The 23,254-nt window shown below is 40.0% G+C and overlaps 1 protein-coding gene across 2 annotated transcripts; it reads right to left on the bottom strand.

Annotated features, from left to right (window-relative positions):
* Window positions 1-13,129: 13,129 nt before the first annotated feature.
* Window positions 13,130-22,169, bottom strand: LOC114476836 (girdin-like). Of its 2 annotated transcripts, XM_028468803.1 has the most exons (3): window positions 21,349-22,169; window positions 13,371-13,937; window positions 13,130-13,253 (listed from the first exon to the last, which is right to left on the bottom strand). In XM_028468803.1, exons 1-2 carry the CDS (start codon window positions 22,090-22,092, stop codon window positions 13,404-13,406), a joined length of 1,278 nt encoding a protein of 425 aa, XP_028324604.1. In that variant the 5' UTR covers window positions 22,093-22,169; the 3' UTR covers window positions 13,130-13,253; window positions 13,371-13,403. The 2 variants fall into 2 exon arrangements, with proteins under 2 accessions (XP_028324604.1, XP_028324603.1); XM_028468802.1 differs by lacking the exon at window positions 21,349-22,169 and having other exon boundaries at window positions 13,371-15,309.
* Between the last annotated feature and the right edge of the window lie 1,085 nt (window positions 22,170-23,254).

Below are 23,254 nucleotides of genomic sequence, written 5' to 3' on the forward strand. Positions count from 1 at the left end.
CTTCTGCATTCCTCTTCCTCTAAACACACACACACATCTTATATACAGCAGCACACACCACTTCCTCTTCTCTAGTTCTTCATCTTATTTATGTGTATTTTAAGACATTTTGTGTAATGTTCTTTAATTTTGTGAATTTCTTAATCATTTAACAAGTTTTTGTTGTCGTTTTTGTCTGTTTTTGGAGTCATTTAGCATGTTTTTGTTTCATATTGTGTGTTGTTGTCATTTTGGACCAATGCAACAAATCTAGATTGGATTAATCTACGTTAGCTGGCTTCAACTAACCAAACATTCCCTGTCAGACAGGAGCTGTCCTATGAACGTCGATCACCTATGATCACAACACACTAATTTAAACCAAGTAATTACAGCCTCGCTATGTGCGCGTGCACATGAAAGGGGTGGAGATTGCAGCGTCTGACCAATCAGTGGAGAGAACTGGCAGACTTAGTGTCTTTACAATGAATGGAGGAACAGCTTATGATCTTAAACAAATATAATGAATATAAATTAATAATGACAGTGAAGAGTAACAGTGAATTAGTGTAGCACAGCAGGAGGCGGAGCTTTGATACTTGTTCAGATCGGATCCACTTGAATGATGAATGATGAATAATTAAAATCCATACTTCAGACCAAAAACAACCTTGTTATGACAGAAATGGCAGGAATGAGAGAACTCAGGAAGGAAGTTGTTGACACTGTTGATGTGCAACAGCGTGAGATTATTTATGACATTAATCCATTGGATGATAAACAGACAGCGCTCTGCAGTTAAACTTTATTACAGCACACACGTGTTTCTATTCATGTAGACCTCTATCACACACACTGGGATGAGAGCACACTGTGCATGTTCCTGCTGATTATGTCAGCCCCAGTGTATGAATATCCATCCATCCATCCATCTTCTTCCACTTTTATCCGGGGCCGGGTCGCGGAGGCAGCAGTCTCAGCAGAGATGCCCAGACCTCTCGATCCACGCACACTTCCTCCAGCCGTTCTGGGGGGACCCCGAGGTGACACCAGGCCAGCTCAGAGACATAGTCCCTCCAGCGTATCCTGGGCTTTCCACAAGGCCTCTTCCCAGTAGGACATGCCTGAAACACCTCCCGAGGGAGGCGACCATGAGGCATCCGATACAGATGCCCGAGCCACCTCAGCTAGCTCCTTTCGATGTGAAGGAGCAGCGACTCTACTCTGAGCTCCTCCCGAGTGACTGAGCTTCTCACCCTATCACGAAGGGTGCGCCCAGCCACCCTGCGAAGGAAACTCATTTCGGCCGCCTGTATCCGCGATCTTGTCCTTTCGGTCATTACCCAAATCTCATGACCATAGGTGAGGGTAGGAACGTAGATCGATCGGTAAATTGAGAGCTTTGCCCCTCGACTCAGCTCTCTCTTCACCACAACAGTCCGATACAGCGACCGCATCACTGCTGACGCCGCACCGATCCGTCTATCGATCTCACGCTCCATCCGATCCTCTCTCGTGAACAAGACCCCGAGATACTTGAACTCCTCCACTTGAGGCAAGGACTCTACACCGACCCAGAGAGGGGAAGCCACCTTTTTCCGGTGGAGAACCATGGCCTCAGATTTGGAGGTGCTGATCCTCATCCCGGCCGCTTCACACTTGGCTGCAAACCGCCCCAGTGCACGCTGAAGGTCCCGATTTGAAGAAGCCAACAGAACAACATCATCTGCAAACAGCACAGATGAAATCCTGAGGTTCCCAAATCGGGCTCCCTCCGGTCCCTGGCTGCACCTAGAAATTCTATCCATAAAGATGATGAACAGAACCGGTGACAAGGTGCAGCCAAGGTCTGACTTACTGCCGGCAATGCGAAGCAGGCTCCTGCTGCGGTCATACAGGGAACGAACAGCCCTTAGCAAAGGGCCCCAGATCATTCAGCATTTCAAATCCGAACGTTCAGTGCCATTGATGATAAAACTCACTGTGACGAAGTTCTACTGGTGATGTAGTGACCAACTGTGCCCTGAAGGTGGCAGCAGCGCACCTTTAGATGTGAGATTAGCCACTGATGCTACCATTAGCTAAGGAGGAAGAAGCAGGAACAAGGGAGATTATGGCGCTATGAAGTGATATAGTGGATTACTGATTATGATGCGATCGTGAAATAAAACCATCAACTAACCAGGCAAAAGGGGTCATCTCTGCGTGTTGAGAGGAAGAGGAAGTTATGTCTGCGTGATTGACGGGGGGAGGAGATACAAAATACAGTAAGTAAAATATTAAACTGTGAGCCAGATAACAAAATAATAATCTTTTTGCCATCAAAAGCCTTGTCTCAGTGTTGTTGTTTTTTTTAGAAGGAAACCAATCTTCAGATGTTACACTGTCACTGACAGATTTTTTTTTAGAAAAAGCCTGTTTTCTCAGCTTCTTTTTGCTGTGAAACTGGCGATTTGTGTAAAACTTGCTCTATTCAACTGCTGGTTATGGGAGAACGAACTCCCAAACTACAAACAATTTTCTGATAAAAGTAGAGACTTTAATCTTTCAGAATCTGGTGTCAGATTTCAGATAGTCATAGTACAAAACATTCTGTAGGTCTTTAAAAATCAGTCAAAATGCTGGCACTGAGGGGGTAGACATTCTGAAAATGGCTGGCACTGAATGAGTTAAGCTCCAGCGAGCTTTGTAGTCCAGCACACACTGATTAAATCTCAGAAGTTAGCGTGATAAGAGGTAATCTAGTTTCGTAGCTTTGTGTATTTCACTGTTGTTTTGTGTATTTGGTTGTCATTTAGCATGTTTCTGTTGTCATTTTGTGTAACATCATTTCATTTTGTGTGTTTTTGAATAATCTTATTTGTTTTTGTGTGTAATTTTGAGTTTTTACTGTTGTTTATGTGTATTTGAAGTCATTTTGTGTAATGTTCTTTCATTTTGTGCGTTTATGAGTAATTTTACTGACTCATTTTGTGAATTTCCCTGTTATTTTGTGTATTTTTCTGTCATTTAGCATGTTTTTGTTTTCATTTTGTGTGTTTTTGAATAATTGTGTGTTTTTGTTGTCGTTTTGAGGTATTTTGTGTTTTTCTTGCTCACATTTTGTGTATGTCTGTCATTTAGTATGTTTTTATTTTCATTTTGTGTGTTTATGGAGTCATTTTGTTGTCGTAATGCGTGTTTTTGTTGTAGTTTCATGAGTAATTATAGTCGTTTTGTGTTTTTTTTTAATTTATTCTGTCCATTTCTGTTGTTTCACGTGTCATTATTTTGGTTTTGTGTGGAGTTGGAAGTAATTTTGTGTATTTTTTTTGTCGTTTTGTGAGTTATGCGTATTATTGTTAAATTTATTGTCATTTTGTGTATTTTTTTGTCTTTTCGATTAGTTTTTTCTGGACATTTGTGATTCGTTGCTCTTTAACTTTACTTTGTGGCATTTGTTCTTTCTGCAGTGAAAAAGCAGTGGAACTGAAGCACACATGCACACTGCAGAGTTACTAATAAAACAAACACTGGAGACGTCACATGAGCTGACGGCCTGCAGGCTTCACCTTAGACACGCTTTCATTCCACGGCTGATCATGAGACACAAAATGCTACTTAAATGGAACTAAAAACATAATCCACAGTCTCGTCATTTCAATGAGAAAGCTGCTCCATTCCATGTATGGAAGAGGTGTAACTGTAACTAAATAAAGTTAGAATACACACATTTGATACCAACATACTGCTGAGGAAGAGTAATATATATATATATATATATATATATATACATATACTGCTGTGACCCTGTTGAATTTTCAATGTTGTTCGTAAGTTTTTGTTGTAAATTTCTGTGTTTTTGGAGTCGTTTTGTGTGCTTTTGTTGTCATTTCAAGGGGACATATCATGCTTTTAAATCCTTCCTTTTTACATATAAATCATACAGTTGTGGTCTATATACAGCGGAACTACAATGCTTGGGTCTGAATTCCTCATTATTATAGCTCCACCCCTTTTCTACCCCTTTTCTGATGTGCTTCTGAGAGCAACTCGTTTTGGTGCGGTCTCTTTAAATGCAAATGAGACACTTCATACCCCGCCCCCTCTTCAGGTTGCAGAGGTGACACTTGTTTCAACTCCACCCTGTTCGGCCATTTTTGTAGTTTGATAGAAGAGATGCTATTATGTTGCGGCGCAGAAACTTTTTATTCACACGTTATTTAAAAAATGTCAACAACAGAAGACTTGTCCATCCAGCCTTACATGTTGGGCATGTCGGACCCGGCGGAGCTAGATGATGATGAACCTGCAGAACCCTAACAAGTGAGCTAACACAAGCACCGAGCTAACGCTAGCGCCAAGCTAACGTCACGAAATGCATTTTAATACAGTCTTTTCAGAGACAAAAACGGCAAAATGAAATGACTAATGAAAACTTTAGACTTAAATTAAATCACGTAGGCCATATCATCAAGGATCTAAAACGAGCACACAGCGCTAACATATGAAGATGGTGCAACTGCTAATGCTAACAAAACAATGACAGGGACGTCTTATCATCACACTTTTTAGTGTTATTTACAGCTTGCCGAAGTGCTCTGTTCGTCGACTCCATTTTGGACTACAAAATAAAAGCGAGAAATAAAAATGGCGGATCGCTCGAAGTGTTGGGCCTGGAGTCGATGTTCAGCTGCAAATACTGTGACGATATTGTTCAAAAAACGTAATAGAGAATAGAAAAATAGAAACAGAATGAAAAATATTACCAAAACAGAAAATAAAGATATCACCTGAAGAGACTAATTTCAACTTTTCCGTACTTCTAAACACTCTAAATATACAACAAAATGCATTTAAGGGCTAAAAACTGGATTTAGCATGATATGTCCCCTTTAAAAAAAAAAAAAAATTTCATTTTGTGTATTATTGTAGTTAGTTTGAATGTTTTTGTTGTTATCATGTGTATTTATCTGTCTTTTAGCATGTTTCTGTTTTTAGTTTGTGTGTTTTTGTTATAGTTATGTATTTCTCTGTTGTTTTGTGCCTTTCTCTGTCGTTTAGCATGTTTTTGTTGTCATTTTGTGTGATTTTGTCGTCATTTTGTGTGTTTTTGGAGTCATTTTGGCCATATACTACGAATCTAGATAATTATATGCTGGATTAATCTCAGTTAGCGGGCTTCAACTAACCAAACATTCCCTGTCAGAAAAAAGCTGTCTTACGACGGTCGATCACAACACGCTAACTTAAGCCAAGTGCACGTGCGCGTTCACATAAAAGGGGTGGAGATTGCAGCGTCTGACCAATCAATGGAAAAAACTGGCAGAGCGACCATCTTTACAATGAATGGAGGAACAGCTTATCATCTTAAATAAATATCATGAATTAAAATCCATGATGGCAGAGACGAGCAACAGTAGTGCTGCGCACCAGGAGGCGGAGCATTTTTACTCGCTCAGATCCACTTCATATCTTAGTTTCGACTGGTTAGGTGTTGCTTAAGTTTAAAATGATGAATAATTAAAATCCATAATTCAGACCAAAAACAACCCTGTTGTTCCAGAAAAGGCAGGAAGCTGCTGACACTGTTAATACGTAAAAGCGTAAGACTATTCGTCATATTAATCCATTGATGGGATATCCCATTCAATGGCAAAACCTGCTCTCGACCAGGCAGCCGTTCAGCAAAGGTTTCCATGGTGATTTAGCTCCGTAAGACGTTAGCCAGCTTCATAGTCCAGCACACACGAATTAAATCCTGGAAGTTAGCGCGATAAGAGGTAATCTGGCTTTGTAACATACCCTCTTAGTGTATTTCTCTGTCATTTAGCATGTTTTTGTTGTCATTGTGTATATTTCTGTTATTTTGTGTGCTTTTGGAGTCATTTTCTTGTCCTAATGTGAGTTTTTGTTGTAGTTCCATGAGTAATTGAATTGTTATTTTGGAATTGTGTCGTTTTGTGCGTCACGATTTTGGTTTTGTGTGTGTTTTTATGTAATTTTTAGCATTTTTGTTGATGGTTTGTGTGTTAAATTTATTTCCATCGTGTTGTGTGCTTTTCTTGTCCTTTTGTGTAAGTTTTTTTAACTGCTCACCAGGACCAGGACCATGATGCACTGCAGCTAACAGCTATGTTAACAGTCAACAACTTTTGCAATGACTAATCGATGAGTCATCACAAGTTTATTTATAATCAGTGTGATTCTGCTGGAACCTCTTTTTAAAATTAGAGAAAGATAAACCTCAGATGTTGAAATAAAATAAATACATTGTTTAAAACAACTTTCTAAAAAAGAAGAGAAATGAAAGAAAAGAGTTCATGCAATCATTAGCTATTAAAATAAATTCAAAAAAATGTTTTTTTAATTAATTTATTGTTTTGACTGTTTTTTTGTGGTATTTTGTGTGTTTTTGAGTAATTTTTTTGTTTTTGGAATTATTTTGTGTATTTTGCTTATTGTTTTTTGTGTTTTTGGAGTCATTTTGTGAGTTTTTATTGTAATTCATGCAAATTTGAAGTAATTTTGGTGTATTTTGCCGTTAGGATGTGTTTTCTTGTTATTTAGTGTGTTTTCTTGCTATTTAGTTTGTTTTTGAAGTCAATTTGTGAGTTTTTATTGCAATTCATGCAAATTTGAAGTAATTTTGAGTATTTTGCTTATTGTTTTTTGTGCTTTTGGAGTCATTTTGTGTGTATTTGAGTGATTTTGTGCATTTTTTTCTCCTGTGAGTAGCACAAGGAGAACATGCAAACTACACACAGTAGTGCCCACCAATGAACCACAGCTGCAACTCATTAAGCCCTCCAGCCACTTCCTGTCCGTGTAGCTTGTTGTTGTTGCGCACGCGCGCACACACACACACACACGCACACACACACACACACACACACACACACACACACACACACACACACACACACACACGCACACACACACACACACACAAGGTTAACTGTCATGAGTCCAACACTGATGGACGATCACATGCTTTGCAGAGGAAATGGATCAAAGTACCCCCCCCCCCCACACACACACACACACACACACACACACACACACACGCGCACACGCACACACGCACATCTGGATATGCAGCAATAACACGTGCGTCGTAAACTGGGATGGATTTTTTGTTTTTCTGCCGCTGGGTGTGATCGGGAGGAGGAATGTGAAGAACTACGATCAGCTCCGACTCGTTCTGTGACAAAAGCACGAGTGAATGAATGATAGCACGACCCACAGCTTCCTCTTCTTCTGTTGCTCAACCAGCGGGGGAATTTTCATGAAACCCTACACCGATTGGCCCGAGAGATACCCAGAGAGAAACGGCTCTGCACTTCCTGCTGGTTCAGTCCAAAAAAGCAGAAACACACACGTTCACACTGGAGTGGCTCAGTACGACAGGGAGGAAAGTGCACATTCTGTCCTCAGAGTGGACATTTCAAATGCACAATAAGAGGAAACTATGGCAATATGAGCTATGAACTGTAATCTGTCATTTTGTGTATTTCTCTGTTAATTTGTGTCTTTCACTGTCATTTAGCATGTTTTTGTTGTAATTTTGTGTGTTTTTGTTGTAATTTAGTGTATATTTGTTGTAATTTAGTGTATATTTGTTGTAATTTTGTGAATTTATCTGTTATTTAGCATGTTTTTGCTTTCATTTTGTGTATTTCTCTGTTATGTTGTGTATTTTACTGTCATTTAGCATTTTTTTGTTTTCACTATGTGTGTTTTTGTTTTCATTTTGTGTGTCTTTCTGTTATGTTGTGTATTTTTGAAGTCATTTTGTTCCATGAGTAATTAAATTGATGTCATTTTGTGCGATTTTTTAAAAATTATTTTGTGCATTTTTCTGTTGTTTCGTGTGTCATTGTTGTTGGTTTTGTGTAGAGTTTGTCAGTATTTTGTATTTTTGTTGATGGTTTGTGTATTATTGTCATCCTTTTAGGTGCCTTTCTTGTCCTTTTGTGTCATTTTTCTATAACAATTGTCAATTAACCTCAAAATAAAAAATATATAAATAATAGGCTCTCAGTATAGCTACATTTATGAACTCTAAAACTGAGAAAATAACCGCCATTCAATGCTGTTTTGGTGCCGTACATTACGTTTAATCTGATCGGTCGGCTTTGATGTGATGCATTTGATTGTTTTATTATACAATGTCCATTGATCATTTTAAAACAAAAAATATCATTATTTCATTATTATTGTAGATTAATTTATAATTATTATTTATTTTATTATTATATTTATTTTTATTTATTATTATTATTATTATTATTTATTTATTTTTTTTTTTCATTGTCATTTTATGTCATTTCATTTTTTTTGTAGTTTCCCAATGTCCGTTGATCATTTTAAAACAAAAAACACTAATTTACTCAGTAATGGTTGGGTGTAGAAATTAATCACTTTACTTCTTTTAAAATGTACTTAAAGGCAGATTGCCAGAATGCACCGCCACCGAGCAAAAAGAACCAATCAGAACCAGGATTTTGTTTGACTTGACTGTCTAACAGCTGCTACTCACAGTCCCCGCCCCTTTCTTGGAGCTGTAGCCCCATCTTTTTTACAGTGTATGGTCTGGAGGAGTAGAAGATGGAATTGGTGACTTTTCTGCTTGAAAGGTAAATTACTGCTGCTTGATTTACATTATGAGTGATTTGTAATTGTTACACTAGAACTCTGTCGAGCATGTGTTGTTCATGTGCACGCAGCAACCTCCGTGTGGGCTGCTGTAAGTGACACTGTGTTGTTGCTGCTGCTGCTAGGTTGGTGTACTGTCTGCACATAGAGAGAGAGAAGCGCTGCAGTAAAATGCTTTTAACAGAGCATGTTATATTACTGCGATGTTGCTGTCGGACTAACGTTAGCTTGTTAGCTCCTCTGAGGGAGGGAGTTTGGAAAGGGAGAGAGGAATCTGAAAGTCGCGGACTGCACCTTTAAGTACAAGTGAAATTTCTGATTTAGAAATATACACAAAAAGTACAAGTATCCATAAAAGCAACTCAATTACAGTAATGTGAGTTCTTATAATCCGTTACTTTCACCTCTGGCTTTGGATATGTGTCTAATTGGACAATTGTAATATTTGTAAACATGCATACACACACACATACACACACACACACACACACACAAACGATCATAGGATGAGGAGGCCAAATTTATCATCAACAATTAGAAAAAGCGCATCTTGCTCTCAACGAAGGCGGACGCTTTTTTCTCTCCATCCCCTTATCTGCTCTGCTTGCTGTGCCTTTGTTTTGTACTGTCTTTTGTTAGAATCTAACAGGAGCCTCTCTCTACATCTCTATCCAAAACCAAAATTATGGAATTGATCAGCTGGTCTCTCAATGCAATCGAACAAATTTCTTCAACAAAAAGAATGGGCAAAGGAGAGCCCGCCTGTCCTGACGTAACGTTTGTTGCCAGATACACGATGGACTCCTGGGATGAGTGGAGGATCGTGTGTCCATCTTTCATTTCCGTTGAGGACGTGGAAGACGTCTACATAACTGGAATTATGATAACAAGTATGCTGCTGATTGTAGCTGGCAGTTTTCTAATGCATCGCAAAGTTCGGATTGCGTTGGCAGCTGTTTTGGGAAGGCTGCCAGTCATTACTGAGGGATTGTGCAATAAACAAACTCAAAAGTAAGCAGGATGCTACTTTGGAACGTCTACGCGGGATGGAAATTAACTTGGAGAAGTTGACAACTCGGCTTCAAAGTTAAAGGGCCAATATAGTGGATATACTGCATCGAGACAGGGGCTGCATCCGACTAGTCCCTCCTATCGACTGTTCCTTTATCTTCGGAAGTGTTTAAGTAAAACCTCTGTTAGCCTAGGAAACACTGATGCATCCTTCACCAAAGGAGACGAGATAATGCTGACCCACAATTCCTTGTGGCAACAACATTTAAAGGGACACGCACACCCGCACGCTCACGGAAACTCAAGGGACGGAGTCAGAGATCATGTAATGCAATAATATGCTTAGAACAACTGTAAATAATCTAAACCCCATATCTTATTATGACATATTATCAGATTATAACTGACATAAAACAGACACTGTGGTTCAGAAATAAGAGATCAGTTTAGCCACATTATGTTTTATTCAACATAATTCATATTTGCGAGTGGAATTTGAGTGTGAGCAACCATTCTCAAAGTGACATTCTTTTAGTTTCTCTTTTGTTCCTCATAGCCTGGTAGCCTCTTTTCCTTTGATTTTAACATTAAAATCTTGTGATTTTTGAGATTATATCAGGGGAAAGTCAATTTTCTGAAATTTGTAGTTTTTTCACCACGGCAGACGTCACTAACTTTTGCGGCTATCAGATTATTACGTCACCTAGTGGAAGTGCGTGTGATTGTCAAAACAAACGTGATGGCGTTTCCTTAATCCTGTGGATAACGTCACGGGGGTTAAAGAAAGGTGTTAAGAGAGGTGTTAGGAAAAGGTGATCACGTCTGTTTTGACGATCAGATGCGCTTCCACTAAGTGAAAACTACAACGCCTCATGAAATGTTTGCGTGATCAGATTACATATAAAGTCAATGGGATAGACACGGTAAGGGGCAAATTATTCTCCTGATGGGGGCGCGGTGTGATCTGCGCGGCAAGAGCGTTGGCCGCGGCATGTACGCTCCCAATTTTCCGTGACATTTGTCATTCGCTTGAGTTGAAAAAATTGAACTCCAGCGAATGTTTTGTGTGACGCGAAGTTGCGAAAGCCAATCAGAGTCCTTGTTGACAATGACATCAGGCCGTCAACACGTCAGCATGGAGAAGAAAATAATCGCGGAGGTGTGCGACCACCCAGAACTCTACGCCAGGGGTTCCCAAACTGGGGTACGTGTGCCTCTCAGGCGGTACACACAAACATTTGTGAGTTTATTTTTTAACATGAGAGATTTTTTTTTTTTTTACTTGCACACAGACTTTTTTTCCTCATCCATCAATAATTTGTGGCACAACTCTTTAAAATTCTAAAATGAGAAAAACTTCAGGAAAAAAAGAATAAAAAGACCTAAATTCCAGGTTAATGTTGGACGAGACACAGGAAGAAGTTTAGAGACAAAAATAATGTAAAACTTGAGCAAAGGACAGTGTCTGTGTCGTGGGGGGCATTCGTGGGCAGTGCCCCCCCACCACACACACACACACACACACACACACACACACACACTCACGCACACGCGCGCGCACACACTCACACACACACACACACACACAGCTGTCAGTACTGCTCCTCCTGCTAAAGTCTGTGACCGTGAGCCACTGATGTTCCGCAACGGAATCTCTGCGTCATCACTTCCGGTTTGTATCACACACACACACACAATCCTGCTCAAGCGGACAAATAAAATGTTAAATTGACTCTTTTTACAGACTCACCTCCGGAGTTTGAGACGTAGAGCTCGGATGAACGACTCCCATCAACCGCCTGTGAACACCGCAGAAGAAGAAGAAGAAGAAGAAGAAGAAGAGGAGGAGGAGGCTTTAGGATCACATGCTGCACGCACGCACGCTGCTTCACTATGACTTCAATCCAACCCTGTGACGCCATAAAGCAGTTTTTCTCAAATACTCGTACCCCCATTTTAAGTATGACTTACTTGTACTTATACTTGAGTACAATTTCAATCAATTAATAGTACTTAAACTTGAATATGATATATCAGTACTCTTTACATTTTTGTCCAAAGCAACGTACAACACAAGCAATTACTAAAAATTTGATCAAGCAATAAATCAGCTGAATCCAAATCAAAAATCTTTTCTTTTTTTTTTTTTTTGCTCGTGTATACACCCAGTCATATGCACACATACTAGGAGTGAACAATATATCGAGATTCAAGCTATATATAGAGATTTGCAGTGACGTGCCATCAGGGTAGGTAAGGTAGGCAGTGCCTACCCAAGGGTGAATTGATATTTTGATTATTTAATTATATATATATATATATATATATATATATATATATATATATATATATATAAATATATTTATTATAAATTATTTATTTTTTCATTTCCAATAGCCTACAGTACCTATAAGTTTGAAAGTGTCTGCATTTTGTGCGTTTCATAGCCCAAATTACTAAACAGCGCTGTTTCCTGGAACAGCTGCAGAGTCTTTTTTTTTTTTTTTCGCTTCGCTGTAAGGCAGAGGGATAGATGATAGAGAAACTTTGTTTTGAGTAAAAACAACAGCTTATAAAAGATGGAGACCAACACCTGAGTTACCAGACCTTCAGCTAAGGTAAGGTCAGAGCATGTTTAATACTTTTCACAGTGAATGGAACAAAAGGAAGGATTGACTTTGTGGATGCTCCTCACTAAGTTGTCATTTTCTCTGTGTTTCCAACACAAACAACAGACGTGCTGTCATTTATTTTTGCTGGGGGCTCTCTTTGCAGGGTCTCTCCAGGCGGTGCCGGCCTGGTGGGGCTTGGTGCTTGTCTCGTCTCCTGGTTGCCTTGGGGGCGCGCCTCGCGGCGTGTGGGTCTGGGGTGGCCTGCCGCACCGAGGTGGGGGGTGGGCGCGCTGGGGGGTGCTGGCCTCTGCGCCGGGGTTGGGGCGGGGTTGCTTGGCACTCCGGGATGGTGCTCTTTGCTGGGGGGCGGCTCTAGCTGTTCCGGTGGTTGAGGTCGGTATCGGCCGCTTGGTAGGTCTGTCCTGCTATCTGCGGGCTGGCAGGTGGGTGGGGCTGCTGCTCCGCATCGGTTGTGTGCCGTTGGAGTGCCTTGCTCCCGCGGTGGCGGCCACCGGTCGCCCTTGCGCCAGGCGGGGGCATTGCCCTGTGGCTTGCGCTGTCCGGTGGGGGGCGGGGCCTGGGCTGCTGTTCTTGCACCGCCTGGGGCTGTGCGGTCTTGCTGGGTTGTGGCCTGTTCGTGGGCTGGGGTGGGAGAGCGCTCCCCACGGGGGTTTGGCCCGGGGGCTTGGCCCGGGGGCTCGCCCTTGGGGGTTCCCTGTCCTGCGGTGGTGCCCTTGGGGTCCGGCGAGCCTGGCCAGCAGGCCAGGCCAGTCTTGACGGGGGTCTTCTGGGGCGGGTGGTGCAGGCCGTGCCCTACCATGCCTGTGGGTGCGACGCCGGGTGGCCCCGGCTTGGGCGGCGCCCTGTGAGCCGGGCTCTGCAGTGTGACTGGGCCCTTTGGTGGGGGGGTGGGGGGGCTTTCTAGGGCTCATCACGCGGGCGGCATCAAAGAAAGGCGATCTGGGGTGCCTGGACGGTGTGCCTGGGGGCCGGCGGGGCAACTTGCAGCATCCCCTTGGTGAAAAAAAAAGTTTAAAAAAAAGGAAACTCATAAGATGAATGAAACAAGATTTATCTATTGTGATGTTTGTCGTTATTGTGATAAATACCAGAAATTATCGGGATACATACTTTTAGTCCATATCGCCCATCCCTAGTAGAATTTTAAGAGTCCTTTTTCCTTAACAATTTTTTTTTTAGAAAGTTTTTCATCTTCTTGAATTTTGACGTCTTGTGATTCTCTTGTTTTGAACTTTGGGAATCAGAATCTTCAGAGGATGCTATGGGCGTGGATTCACTTCCTACATGCGCTTCTGTTAACGAAGTGGTGACAGACACCGGTTTTTCGCTGCATTTTACAACATTTCTCTTCAACTTGTCATTCTCGTGTTTCATTTTGGTTATTGTGTTTTTTAAGATCAAATTTATATGTATAGCTTCAGTGAGTTTTCTTTTCAGGTCGTTGTTTTCTTGTTCAGTCATAACAAGATTGTCACATAAATATTTCACCTTAATACTAACCTTATCATTTTCCAATTTTAATATTGCTTTTTCCGTTTGTGTATTCTGGAACATTTCTTCAATCTCACAGAGTCTTTTTATGTCTTTCTGTAAACTGTTGTTTTGCTGTATCAGGTTGTGATTCTGCTCCTTGTAATCCGTAATTTTGTCATTTTGATTCACCACCTTCCTTTGAACCTCATCAATTTTCAATTTTAATATTGCTTTTTCGTTTTGTCTATTCTGGAACATTTCTTCAATCTCACAGAGTCTTTTTATGTCTTTCAGTAAACTGTTTTGCTGTATCAGGTTGTGATTCTGCTCCTTGTAATCCGTAATTTTGTCATTTTGTTTCACCACCTTCCTTTGAACATCATCAATTTCCATATTTAATATTGCTTTTTCCGTTTGTGTATTCCGTAACATTTCTTCAATCTCACAGAGTCTTTCTCTGTCTTTCTGTAAACTGTTGTTTTGCTGTATCAGGTTGTGATTCTGCTCCTTGTAATCCGTAATTTTGTCATTTTGTTTCACCACCTGCCTTTGAACATCATCAATTTCCATATTTAATATTGCTTTTTCCGTTTGTGTATTCCGTAACATTTCTTCAATCTCACAGAGTCTTTCTCTGTCTTTCTGTAAACTGTTGTTTTGCTGTATCAGGTTGTGATTCTGCTCCTTGTAATCCGTAATTTTGTCATTTTGTTTCACCACCTGCCTTTGAACATCATCAATTTCCATATTTAACATTGCTTTTTCCTTTTCATGAATCTCAGATAACTCTGATTCACTTAACTTAATTATTTCTAAGTTTTTCTGTAAACTGTTGTTTTGCTCTTTCAGTTGGTGATTCTGCATAATGTAATCCGTAATTTTGTCATTTTGATTCACCACCTTCCTTTGAACATCATCAATTTTCATATTTAACATTGCTTTTTCCTTTTCACGAGTCTCAGATAACTCTGATTCACTTAACTTCATTCTTTCTAAGTTTTCCTGTAAACTGTTGTTTTGCTTTCTCAGGTTGTCGATCTGCTCCTTGTAATCCGTAATTTGGTCATTTTGACTTTGACAGTGTTTCTGCAAAGTTTTTTGTTCTAATTCCATTTTCTCCAGCTCTGTTTTTGTGGAGAATAACTGGTCTTTCTCCCATTCCATTTTTCTCTGATAATCTTCGTTTAACTTTATAAATTTGTGCTTTTCCTCTGTGAGCGTTTGAATTTTCATGTTGGCTTCGTCGCAGACTTTCTGATTAATCTTGGACAAGGTCAGCAAATCATCCGCAAATACTTGGACTTTCTCTTGATAGAACGCCAGTGCAATACATTTCTGTGTTGCAATGTTTTCGTGTTGAGCTTTCATTTTTTCAATTTCAGCATCCTTTTCTTTGTGTCTTGCTTCGCTGCTTTGGAGCAAATCACGAAGCTTTTCATTCCCAAAATGCTCGATGTCAGTCCCCGTAATGACAGACTGATTAACAGCATTGTTTTCATTCTCCATGTCAGACATCTTAGACTTTATGTTCCTCAGTTAGTGACCAGACGAATCTATGCTTGTCTCTGGGCACAGACCAAAGTCACTTTTGCTGCTGATGTCATCGCTGTTCGACTGATGTTCTTCAAAAAAACAATGACATCACGTTCTACACATACCATTACAGATTCCAAGACGGAGATTCTTAAACCTATTCATAAATGTCCTTTAAATACGTTTCAGCCTCTGAAAAAGATGAATTCAATTAAATAATTTTATGAAAAATAATTACAGCCTTTTTACAAAAAAAAAATAAAAATCGGCCACTACAAGATTAAAGTCGTATTATTTTGTGCATGGCGGGGCAGTGGGCCTTTGGGGGACGTTGATTGGGGGGGGGGGGGGTGCTGGGTGCTTGCTTCGCGGGGTCTCTGCGGGCCGTGTCTCTCCTTTCTCCGCTATGTGTGAGCGCGATGGGGAGATGCTGGCGTCTGTGCCGGGGCTGGTGTGTGCCATCAATGTGTCTCCCTCTAGTGGTGGCGCCGGGCAGAGAGGGTGGCCTGGGGCTCCTTGACTCCCGTTGTTGCTGCTGGCCTGGCTGCACCTTTGAGTCCAGGGCAGAGCCTGGGTTCGTAGAAGTGGTTCTGACATTCACATTGATCATGGATGCACTAGCATGCCTTGGGCTGTGGGATAAGCTCATACTGAGAATTAGAGAATTGGAACGCTCCTTATCACGGTCGCCACTTCAACACTTCCGGGGGTTAAGGAAAAGTGGATAGGAAAGGAGATAGGAGGGAATATTCAGATCTCTTTAGCAGCTGGAATCCTGGCAAAACTCTGACCAATCCCTGTCATTCGGTCCAAAACAGAAAGAACCAATCAGACGGCACCTTTAAGTCGACAGCATTCTTGTCGACTTCCAAAAAACAAGTTATTTTGTTTATTTTTTAGTGAATGAAAACTAATAGTCCCATGCATTTTAAATGAATATAAATGCAATATATGGGCAACATTTTCATTTGGGATGTTGAGAATCATAGAATTTAAAGGTTGCAGTAGCTCCTTTAATGTTCCATGTTAGCTGTGCTGTATGAGCAGCGTAGCAGCAGGGCTGGATTCTTCCTCATTTTTGTTTAACATGGGGTTAAATGATGAAAGTTTTTCCACTTTCTTGGACAACATGAAAGTTGGTCACACTGAGGTACAACTCAATGGTTCCTGTTGTAATACCTAATGTCCGTCATTGCCTTTTTAAAAATTGACATCAAAATGTTGTCTTTTATTTTATTTATTTATAATTATTTAGTTTTTTCATTATATAATTTTAACGTTTATTTATTTTATTTTAAATATCAGTATGCTGTGTGCTTACATTTATTTTGTGTATTTTATTTATATTGTATATGTATATTTATGTGTATGTGTGTGTCTATATATCTATAAAATATATGTGCGTACATTCTAATTTATTTTATTTGTATTGGTTCTGATCATGTTTTTTTTTTTATGCACATAATTACTATACCAAATGTGGGAAAACTGTTAATTGAGTGTCAAAAATGTGTTTTAAAAAGAGATTCTTAAAAAAAAAAAAATTGAATAAAAATAGTGAAACTAGAAAGCTTGGATTTTTCTGCTTTATTAAGCAATACACACTTGATATTTCCGTGGGTAATTTGTTTTCTTCCTAAAAATAATATTTAAAAAAAGTATCGAGCCCAGATGTATTTTTTCCCCAAATGTGTCCCTAATAAATATTTTGCTCATATAATCTGTATGCGATATATGTAAAGCAACACACCCACAACAGGAACAGAAGCAAACCAGGATGTTTCTTTTTATTAGGGTTATTTTATTTTGTATTCACACTTACTAAAATATGTTAATCTCAACAATTCTTTTTACTTCATAAAGTTAAACAAACTATATCATCAATAAATTAAAATAGCTGTTTATTTAGAATGAGACATTGCAATTTATATATGCATTTAAAGCTTTGATGCATTTGTAATGGCAGGATTTCTCTGTTTTTAATTGTAAAGAACACATTTTGCCTCATGACAGGTTAGCCCCCAAATATGTAAGGTTTTCAACAATTTAATGAATAAATATAGATATATGAAGTGATGGAGTACTTTTATGTTCCAGGTAGTTACTCAGTGGGATTTAAACCAGGGTTGGGGTCAATTACATTTTTCTGTTACAATTACTCATGTTCAATTACGACTACAGTGACCAGCAGTTTTTTTCCCGATAATTATTAAATTACTATTATTTATTTTTTTTATCCTCATAAAGTCAATTTCAATTATGTTCTCACTTACTAAAGTTCAATGACAATTAATCACAATTTCTGAGCCTGAAATAAATGATACATTTAAACATTCAGTTAGCTTTCTGTTAGCATCTCTTATGCTAACGAGTCCTAAATCAGCTGTGAAATACACTAAAAACAAATATCTATCATCTAATTTATTTCCTATCTATTGGTTACTTTGTTAGGCTTCTTAATCAATGAAAATACAGGTATCAATATTTTTGGTTTGGACGTCTGAGCCTTTTTTGTGTCAGTTTACCCCTTGAAGTTTTTTTAAATAGAAAAATGTTGGAAAGCTGGATCTGAAACATATTTTTAATAATTGTTGATTACATATGTGGAGAACTGGCCAGGTCTCTCCTCCTCTTCCAACTGAAAGAGAAGCTGCTCACTACCTTCTTGCACACAGCAACAGCACGGTCAATACGGGGGTCCTTCATGCTTCTCTCTGAGAATTAAAACAAACATTTAAAATGTTATAATAATTTAAAAGGGTATAGTAATTGTGAAGAAATCCACTCAGCCTAACACCAAACTAATTCTTGGTAATTATTTATTCATATAGTACTGTGTAAAAGTGAAGATGCTATCAAAAAATAAGTTTCAAAATATTTAAAAATGCACAATAAAGAGCAGTCTACTGACACACTAATGCAGAAAAAGAAAGAACATGTAAGACTATAAAAACTCTAAGGTGCCTAAGCTAGTATAGTATGCACTTTTTAAAAAAAATATTTCTCTCTCTCTCTCTCTCTCTCTCTCTCTCTCTCTCTCTCTCTCTCTCTCTCTCTCTCTCTAATTCAATACAGCTTTATTGGCATGGGAAACATATGTTAACATTGCCAAAGCGTGACATCAACAGGAAGCACAGATAAATGTCTTAACATAAAATACAGGAATATGAAATAATAATATTAAATTGTTCAATATGTACAAAGTAAATTATATCCATCAGGAGGGGATGGTTTATGTCTGTCCAAATGTGGTCGCAGCAGTTCACGAATCTTGCGTCTTTTTTTGCATATTGCTGTACGTACTCTTCAATTTCATTCAGTTGGTGCTGCGCATGCTCTCTCGCACATTAATTGCATAGATATAAGATTATTAAGTTCTGTGTTGTGATCATGCAGTAGGCTATTATAACATTGCTCATATATTAATAAAGATAATTAATATTTTATCACAGTGGTAAACACTCACCAATTGCAAGATGCAGGCGATGGCCAAAACACTGTAGACGTGTCCAGTGGTTCAGGCTCACAGCTTTGACGATGTTAGCGCCGTTATCAGTGGTGATGCACACCTGACGAGCTTCATTTAAGTTCCATGACATGAGAGCATCTTGCAGGCCTTGTGCGATGATCCCGCCAGTGTGATCCTCAGGAAGAAAACTCGTCTGAAGGCACTTGCTTTTCAACTCCCAATTGTCTATATAGTGGACCGTCAAACTGAGGTATGGCTCACATGTTCGGCTGCTCCATATGTCGGCAGTTGTTGAGAAGTGGGTCACATTTACAAGCTGACTGGCCAGCTCTTCCCTCACTTTAATGTACAACTCAGGCAGCGCTTTCTCTGCAAAATATTTGCGACCCGGCAGATTATATCTTGGGTCAAGCGTGTTGATGAGCTTTCTGAACCCGGGCTTCTCCACCACATTAACCGGGACCATGTCTTTGGCGATGTGGTGGGTTACTGCGCACGTTATCTCCTTCTGTTTTTGACTGTTTTTGTCGTACGGTGTTGACCTGGAAATAGAGGAGGCCAGACTCAGTTGCGTGAGTGCTGGTTGCTTCGGAATTTTCTTTGATATTGCACCGCTCTGAGATGTTGTCGTGCGGAGTTTCAAGCACTCTTCATTCTCTAGCGGGTGGTTTCTTAAATGGTGATATAAATTTGATGTACTGCTACATTTTGAAGAGACGCTTTTGCGACAGATTTTGCATATCACCGTTGTTTGTTCAACATCTTCCTTCTTGAAACCAAACCACCGCCAGACGATGGATCCTGTGCTGTTTTTTTTTTCCATTAATTCGTCCTCCTCCATTGTAACCGTTAGCACCTGCTGCTGCTACCTTTCTGCTGGGCGAAGACGTTATGACGTTGCATGCGCGACAGACTGACGTTTGTGGTAACTAGGTGCGTTTGTTTTGTCTCTCTGTGAGAGAGAAAGGGTGTGAGAAGAGTTATGTCCGCGAGTATGTAAAAGTTAATCTACAAACAAGCATAAAAAATAAAATAAGCTTAACTTCATAACCTAAGTAATCTTCGATGCTGGACAGGACAAGAGAAGAAAAAAAAAAAAAAAAAAAAGAAAAAAAGTCAGCGAGTTTAACGGTATGGTCATTTTCAACACCGCACAGACTACAAGCTGCGATATATCGAGTATATTCGATATATCGCCCAGCCCTACTTGTACTTATACTTGAGTACAATTTCAATCAATTAATAGTACTTAAACTTGAATATGATATATCAGTACTCTTTACATTTTTGTCCAAAGCAACGTACAACACAAGCAATTACTAAAAATTTGATCAAGCAATAAATCAGCTGAATCCAAATCAAAAAAAAATTTCTTTTTTTTTTTTTTTTGCTCGTGTATACACCCAGTCATATGCACACATACTAGGAGTGAACAATATATCGAGATTCAAGCTATATATAGAGATTTGCAGTGACGTGCCATCAGGATAGGAAAGGTAGGCAGTGCCTACCCAAGGGTGAATTGATATTTTGATTATTTAATTATATATATATATATTTTTTTAATTATAAATTATTTATTTTTCCATTTCCAATAGCCTACAGTACCTATAAGTTTGAAAGTGTCTGCATTTTGTGCGTTTCATAGCCCAAATTACTAAACAGCGCTGTTTCCTGGAACAGCTGCACAGTCTTTTTTTTTTTTTCGCTTCGCTGTAAGGCAGAGGGATAGATGATAGAGAAACTTTGTTTTGAGGAAAAACAACAGCTTATAAAAGATGGAGACCAACACCTGAGTTACCAGACCTTCAGCTAAGGTAAGGTCAGAGCATGTTTAATACTTTTCACAGTGAATGGAACAAAAGGAAGGATTGACTTTGTGGATGCTCCTCACTAAGTTGTCATTTTCTCTGTGTTTCCAACACAAACAACAGACGTGCTGTCATTTATTTTTGCTGGGGGCTCTCTTTGCAGGGTCTCTCCGGGCGGTGCCGGCCTGGTGGGGCGTGGGGGGGCCCCTTCCCTACGGGTGGGGCTTGGTGCTTGTCTCGTCTCCTAGTTGCCTTGGGGGCGCGCCTCACGGCATGTGGGTCTGGGATGGCCTGCCGCGCCGAGGTGGGGGGTGGGCGCGCTGGGGGGTGCTGGCCTCTGCGCCGGGGTTGGGGCGGGGTTGCTTGGCACTCCGGGATGGTGCTCTTTGCTGGGGGGCGGCTCTAGCTGTTCTGGTGGTTGAGGTCGGTATCGGCCGCTTGGTAGGTCTGTCCTGCTATCTGCGGGCTGGCAGGTGGGTGGGGCTGCTGTTTTTCATCTTCTTGAATTTTGACGTCTTGTGATTCTCTTGTTTTGAACTTTTGGAATCAGAATCTTCAGAGGATGCTATGGGCGTGGATTCACTACATGCGCTTCTGTTAACGAAGTGGTGACAGACACCGGTTTTTCGCTGCATTTTACAACATTTTTCTTCAACTTGTCATTCTCGTGTTTCATTTTGGTTATTGTGTTTTTTAAGATCAAATTTATATGTATAGCTTCAGTGAGTTTTCTTTTCAGGTCGTTGTTTTTTTGTTCAGTCATATCAAGATTGACACATAAATATTTCACCTTAATACTAACCTTATCATTTTCCAATTTTAATATTGCTTTTTCCGTTTGTGTATTCTGGAACATTTCTTCAATCTCACAGAGTCTTTTTATGTGTTTCTGTAAACTGTTGTTTTGCTTTCTCAGGTTGTGATTCTGCTCCTTGTAATCCGTAATTTGGTCATTTTGATTCACCACCTGCCTTTGAACATCATCAATTTCCAATTTTAATATTGCTTTTTCCGTTTGTGTATTCTGGAACATTTCTTCAATCTCACAGAGTCTTTTTAAGTTTTCCTGTAAACTGTTGTTTTGCTTTCTCAGGTTGTGATTCTGCTCCTTGTAATCCGTAATTTGGTCATTTTGACTTTGACAGTGTTTCTGCAAAGTTTTTTGTTCTAATTCCATTTTCTCCAGCTCTGTTTTTGTGGAGAATAACTGGTCTTTCTCCCATTCCATTTTTCTCTGATGAACTTGGTTTAACTTCATAAATTTGTGCTTTTCCTCTGTGAGCGTTTGAATTTTCATGTTGGCTTCGTCGCAGTGATTCCGATTCATCTTGGAAAAGTTCAGCAAATCATCCACAAATACTTGGACTTTCTTTTTATAGAACGCCAGTTGAGCTTTCATTTTTTCAATTTCAGCATCCTTTTCTTTGTGTCTTGCTTCGCTGCTTTGGAGCAAATCACGAAGCTTTTCATTCACAAAATGCTCGATGTCAGTCCCCGTAATGACAGACTGATTAACAGCATTGTTTTCATTCTCCATGTCAGACATCTTAGACTTTATGTTCCTCAGTTAGTGACCAGACGAATCTATGCTTGTCTCTGGGCACAGACCAAAGTCACTTTTGCTGCTGATGTCATCGCTGTTCGACTGATGTTCTTCAAAAAACAATGACATCACGTTCTACACATACCATTACAGATTCCAAGACGGAGATTCTTAAACCTATTCATAAATGTCCTTTAAATATGTTTCAGCCTCTGAAAAAGATGAATTCAATTAAATAATTTCATGAAAAATAATTACAGCCTTTTTACAAAAAAAAATAAAAATCGGCCACTACAAGATTAAAGTCGTATTATTTTGTGCATGGCGGGGCAGTGGGCCTTTGGGGGACGTTGGTTGAGAGGGGGGGGGGTGCTGGGTGCTTGCTTCGCGGGGTCTCTGCGGGCCGTGTCTCTCCTTTCTCCGCTATGTGTGGGCGCGATGGGGAGATGCTGGCGTCTGTGCCGGGGCTGGTGTGTGCCATCAATGTGTCTCCCTCTAGTGGTGGCGCCGGGCAGAGAGGGTGGCCTGGGGCTCCTTGACTCCCGTTGTTGCTGCTGGCCTGGCTGCACCTTTGAGTCCAGGGCAGAGCCTGGGTTCGTAGAAGTGGTTCTGACATTCACATTGATCATGGATGCACTAGCATGCCTTGGGCTGTGGGATAAGCTCATACTGAGAATTAGAGAATTGGAACGCTCCTTATCACGGTCGCCACTTCAACACTTCCGGGGGTTAAGGAAAAGTGGATAGGAAAGGAGATAGGAGGGAATATTCAGATCTCTTTAGCAGCTGGAATCCTGGCAAAACTCTGACCAATCCCTGTCATTCGGTCCAAAACAGAAAGAACCAATCAGACGGCACCTTTAAGTCGACAGCATTCTTGTCGACTTCCAAAAAACAAGTTATTTTGTTTATTTTTTAGTGAATGAAAACTAACAGTCCCATGCATTTTAAATGAATATAAATGCAATATATGGGCAACATTTTCATTTGGGATGTTGAGAATCATAGAATTTAAAGGTTGCAGTAGCTCCTTTAATGTTCCATGTTAGCTGTGCTGTATGAGCAGCGTAGCAGCAGGGCTGGATTCTTCCTCATTTTTGTTTAACATGGGGTTAAATGATGAAAGTTTTTCCACTTTCTTGGACAACATGAAAGTTGGTCACAC

This window comes from Gouania willdenowi, chromosome 15, assembly GCF_900634775.1.
Source record: "Gouania willdenowi chromosome 15, fGouWil2.1, whole genome shotgun sequence".
NCBI lineage: Eukaryota > Metazoa > Chordata > Actinopteri > Blenniiformes > Gobiesocidae > Gouania > Gouania willdenowi.

Bases quoted from the DNA above. Each gene is read 5' to 3' on its own strand.
- LOC114476836 (XM_028468802.1), bottom strand. From the start codon at position 15,248: ATGTCTGACATGGAGAATGAAAACAATGCTGTTAATCAGTCTGTCATT.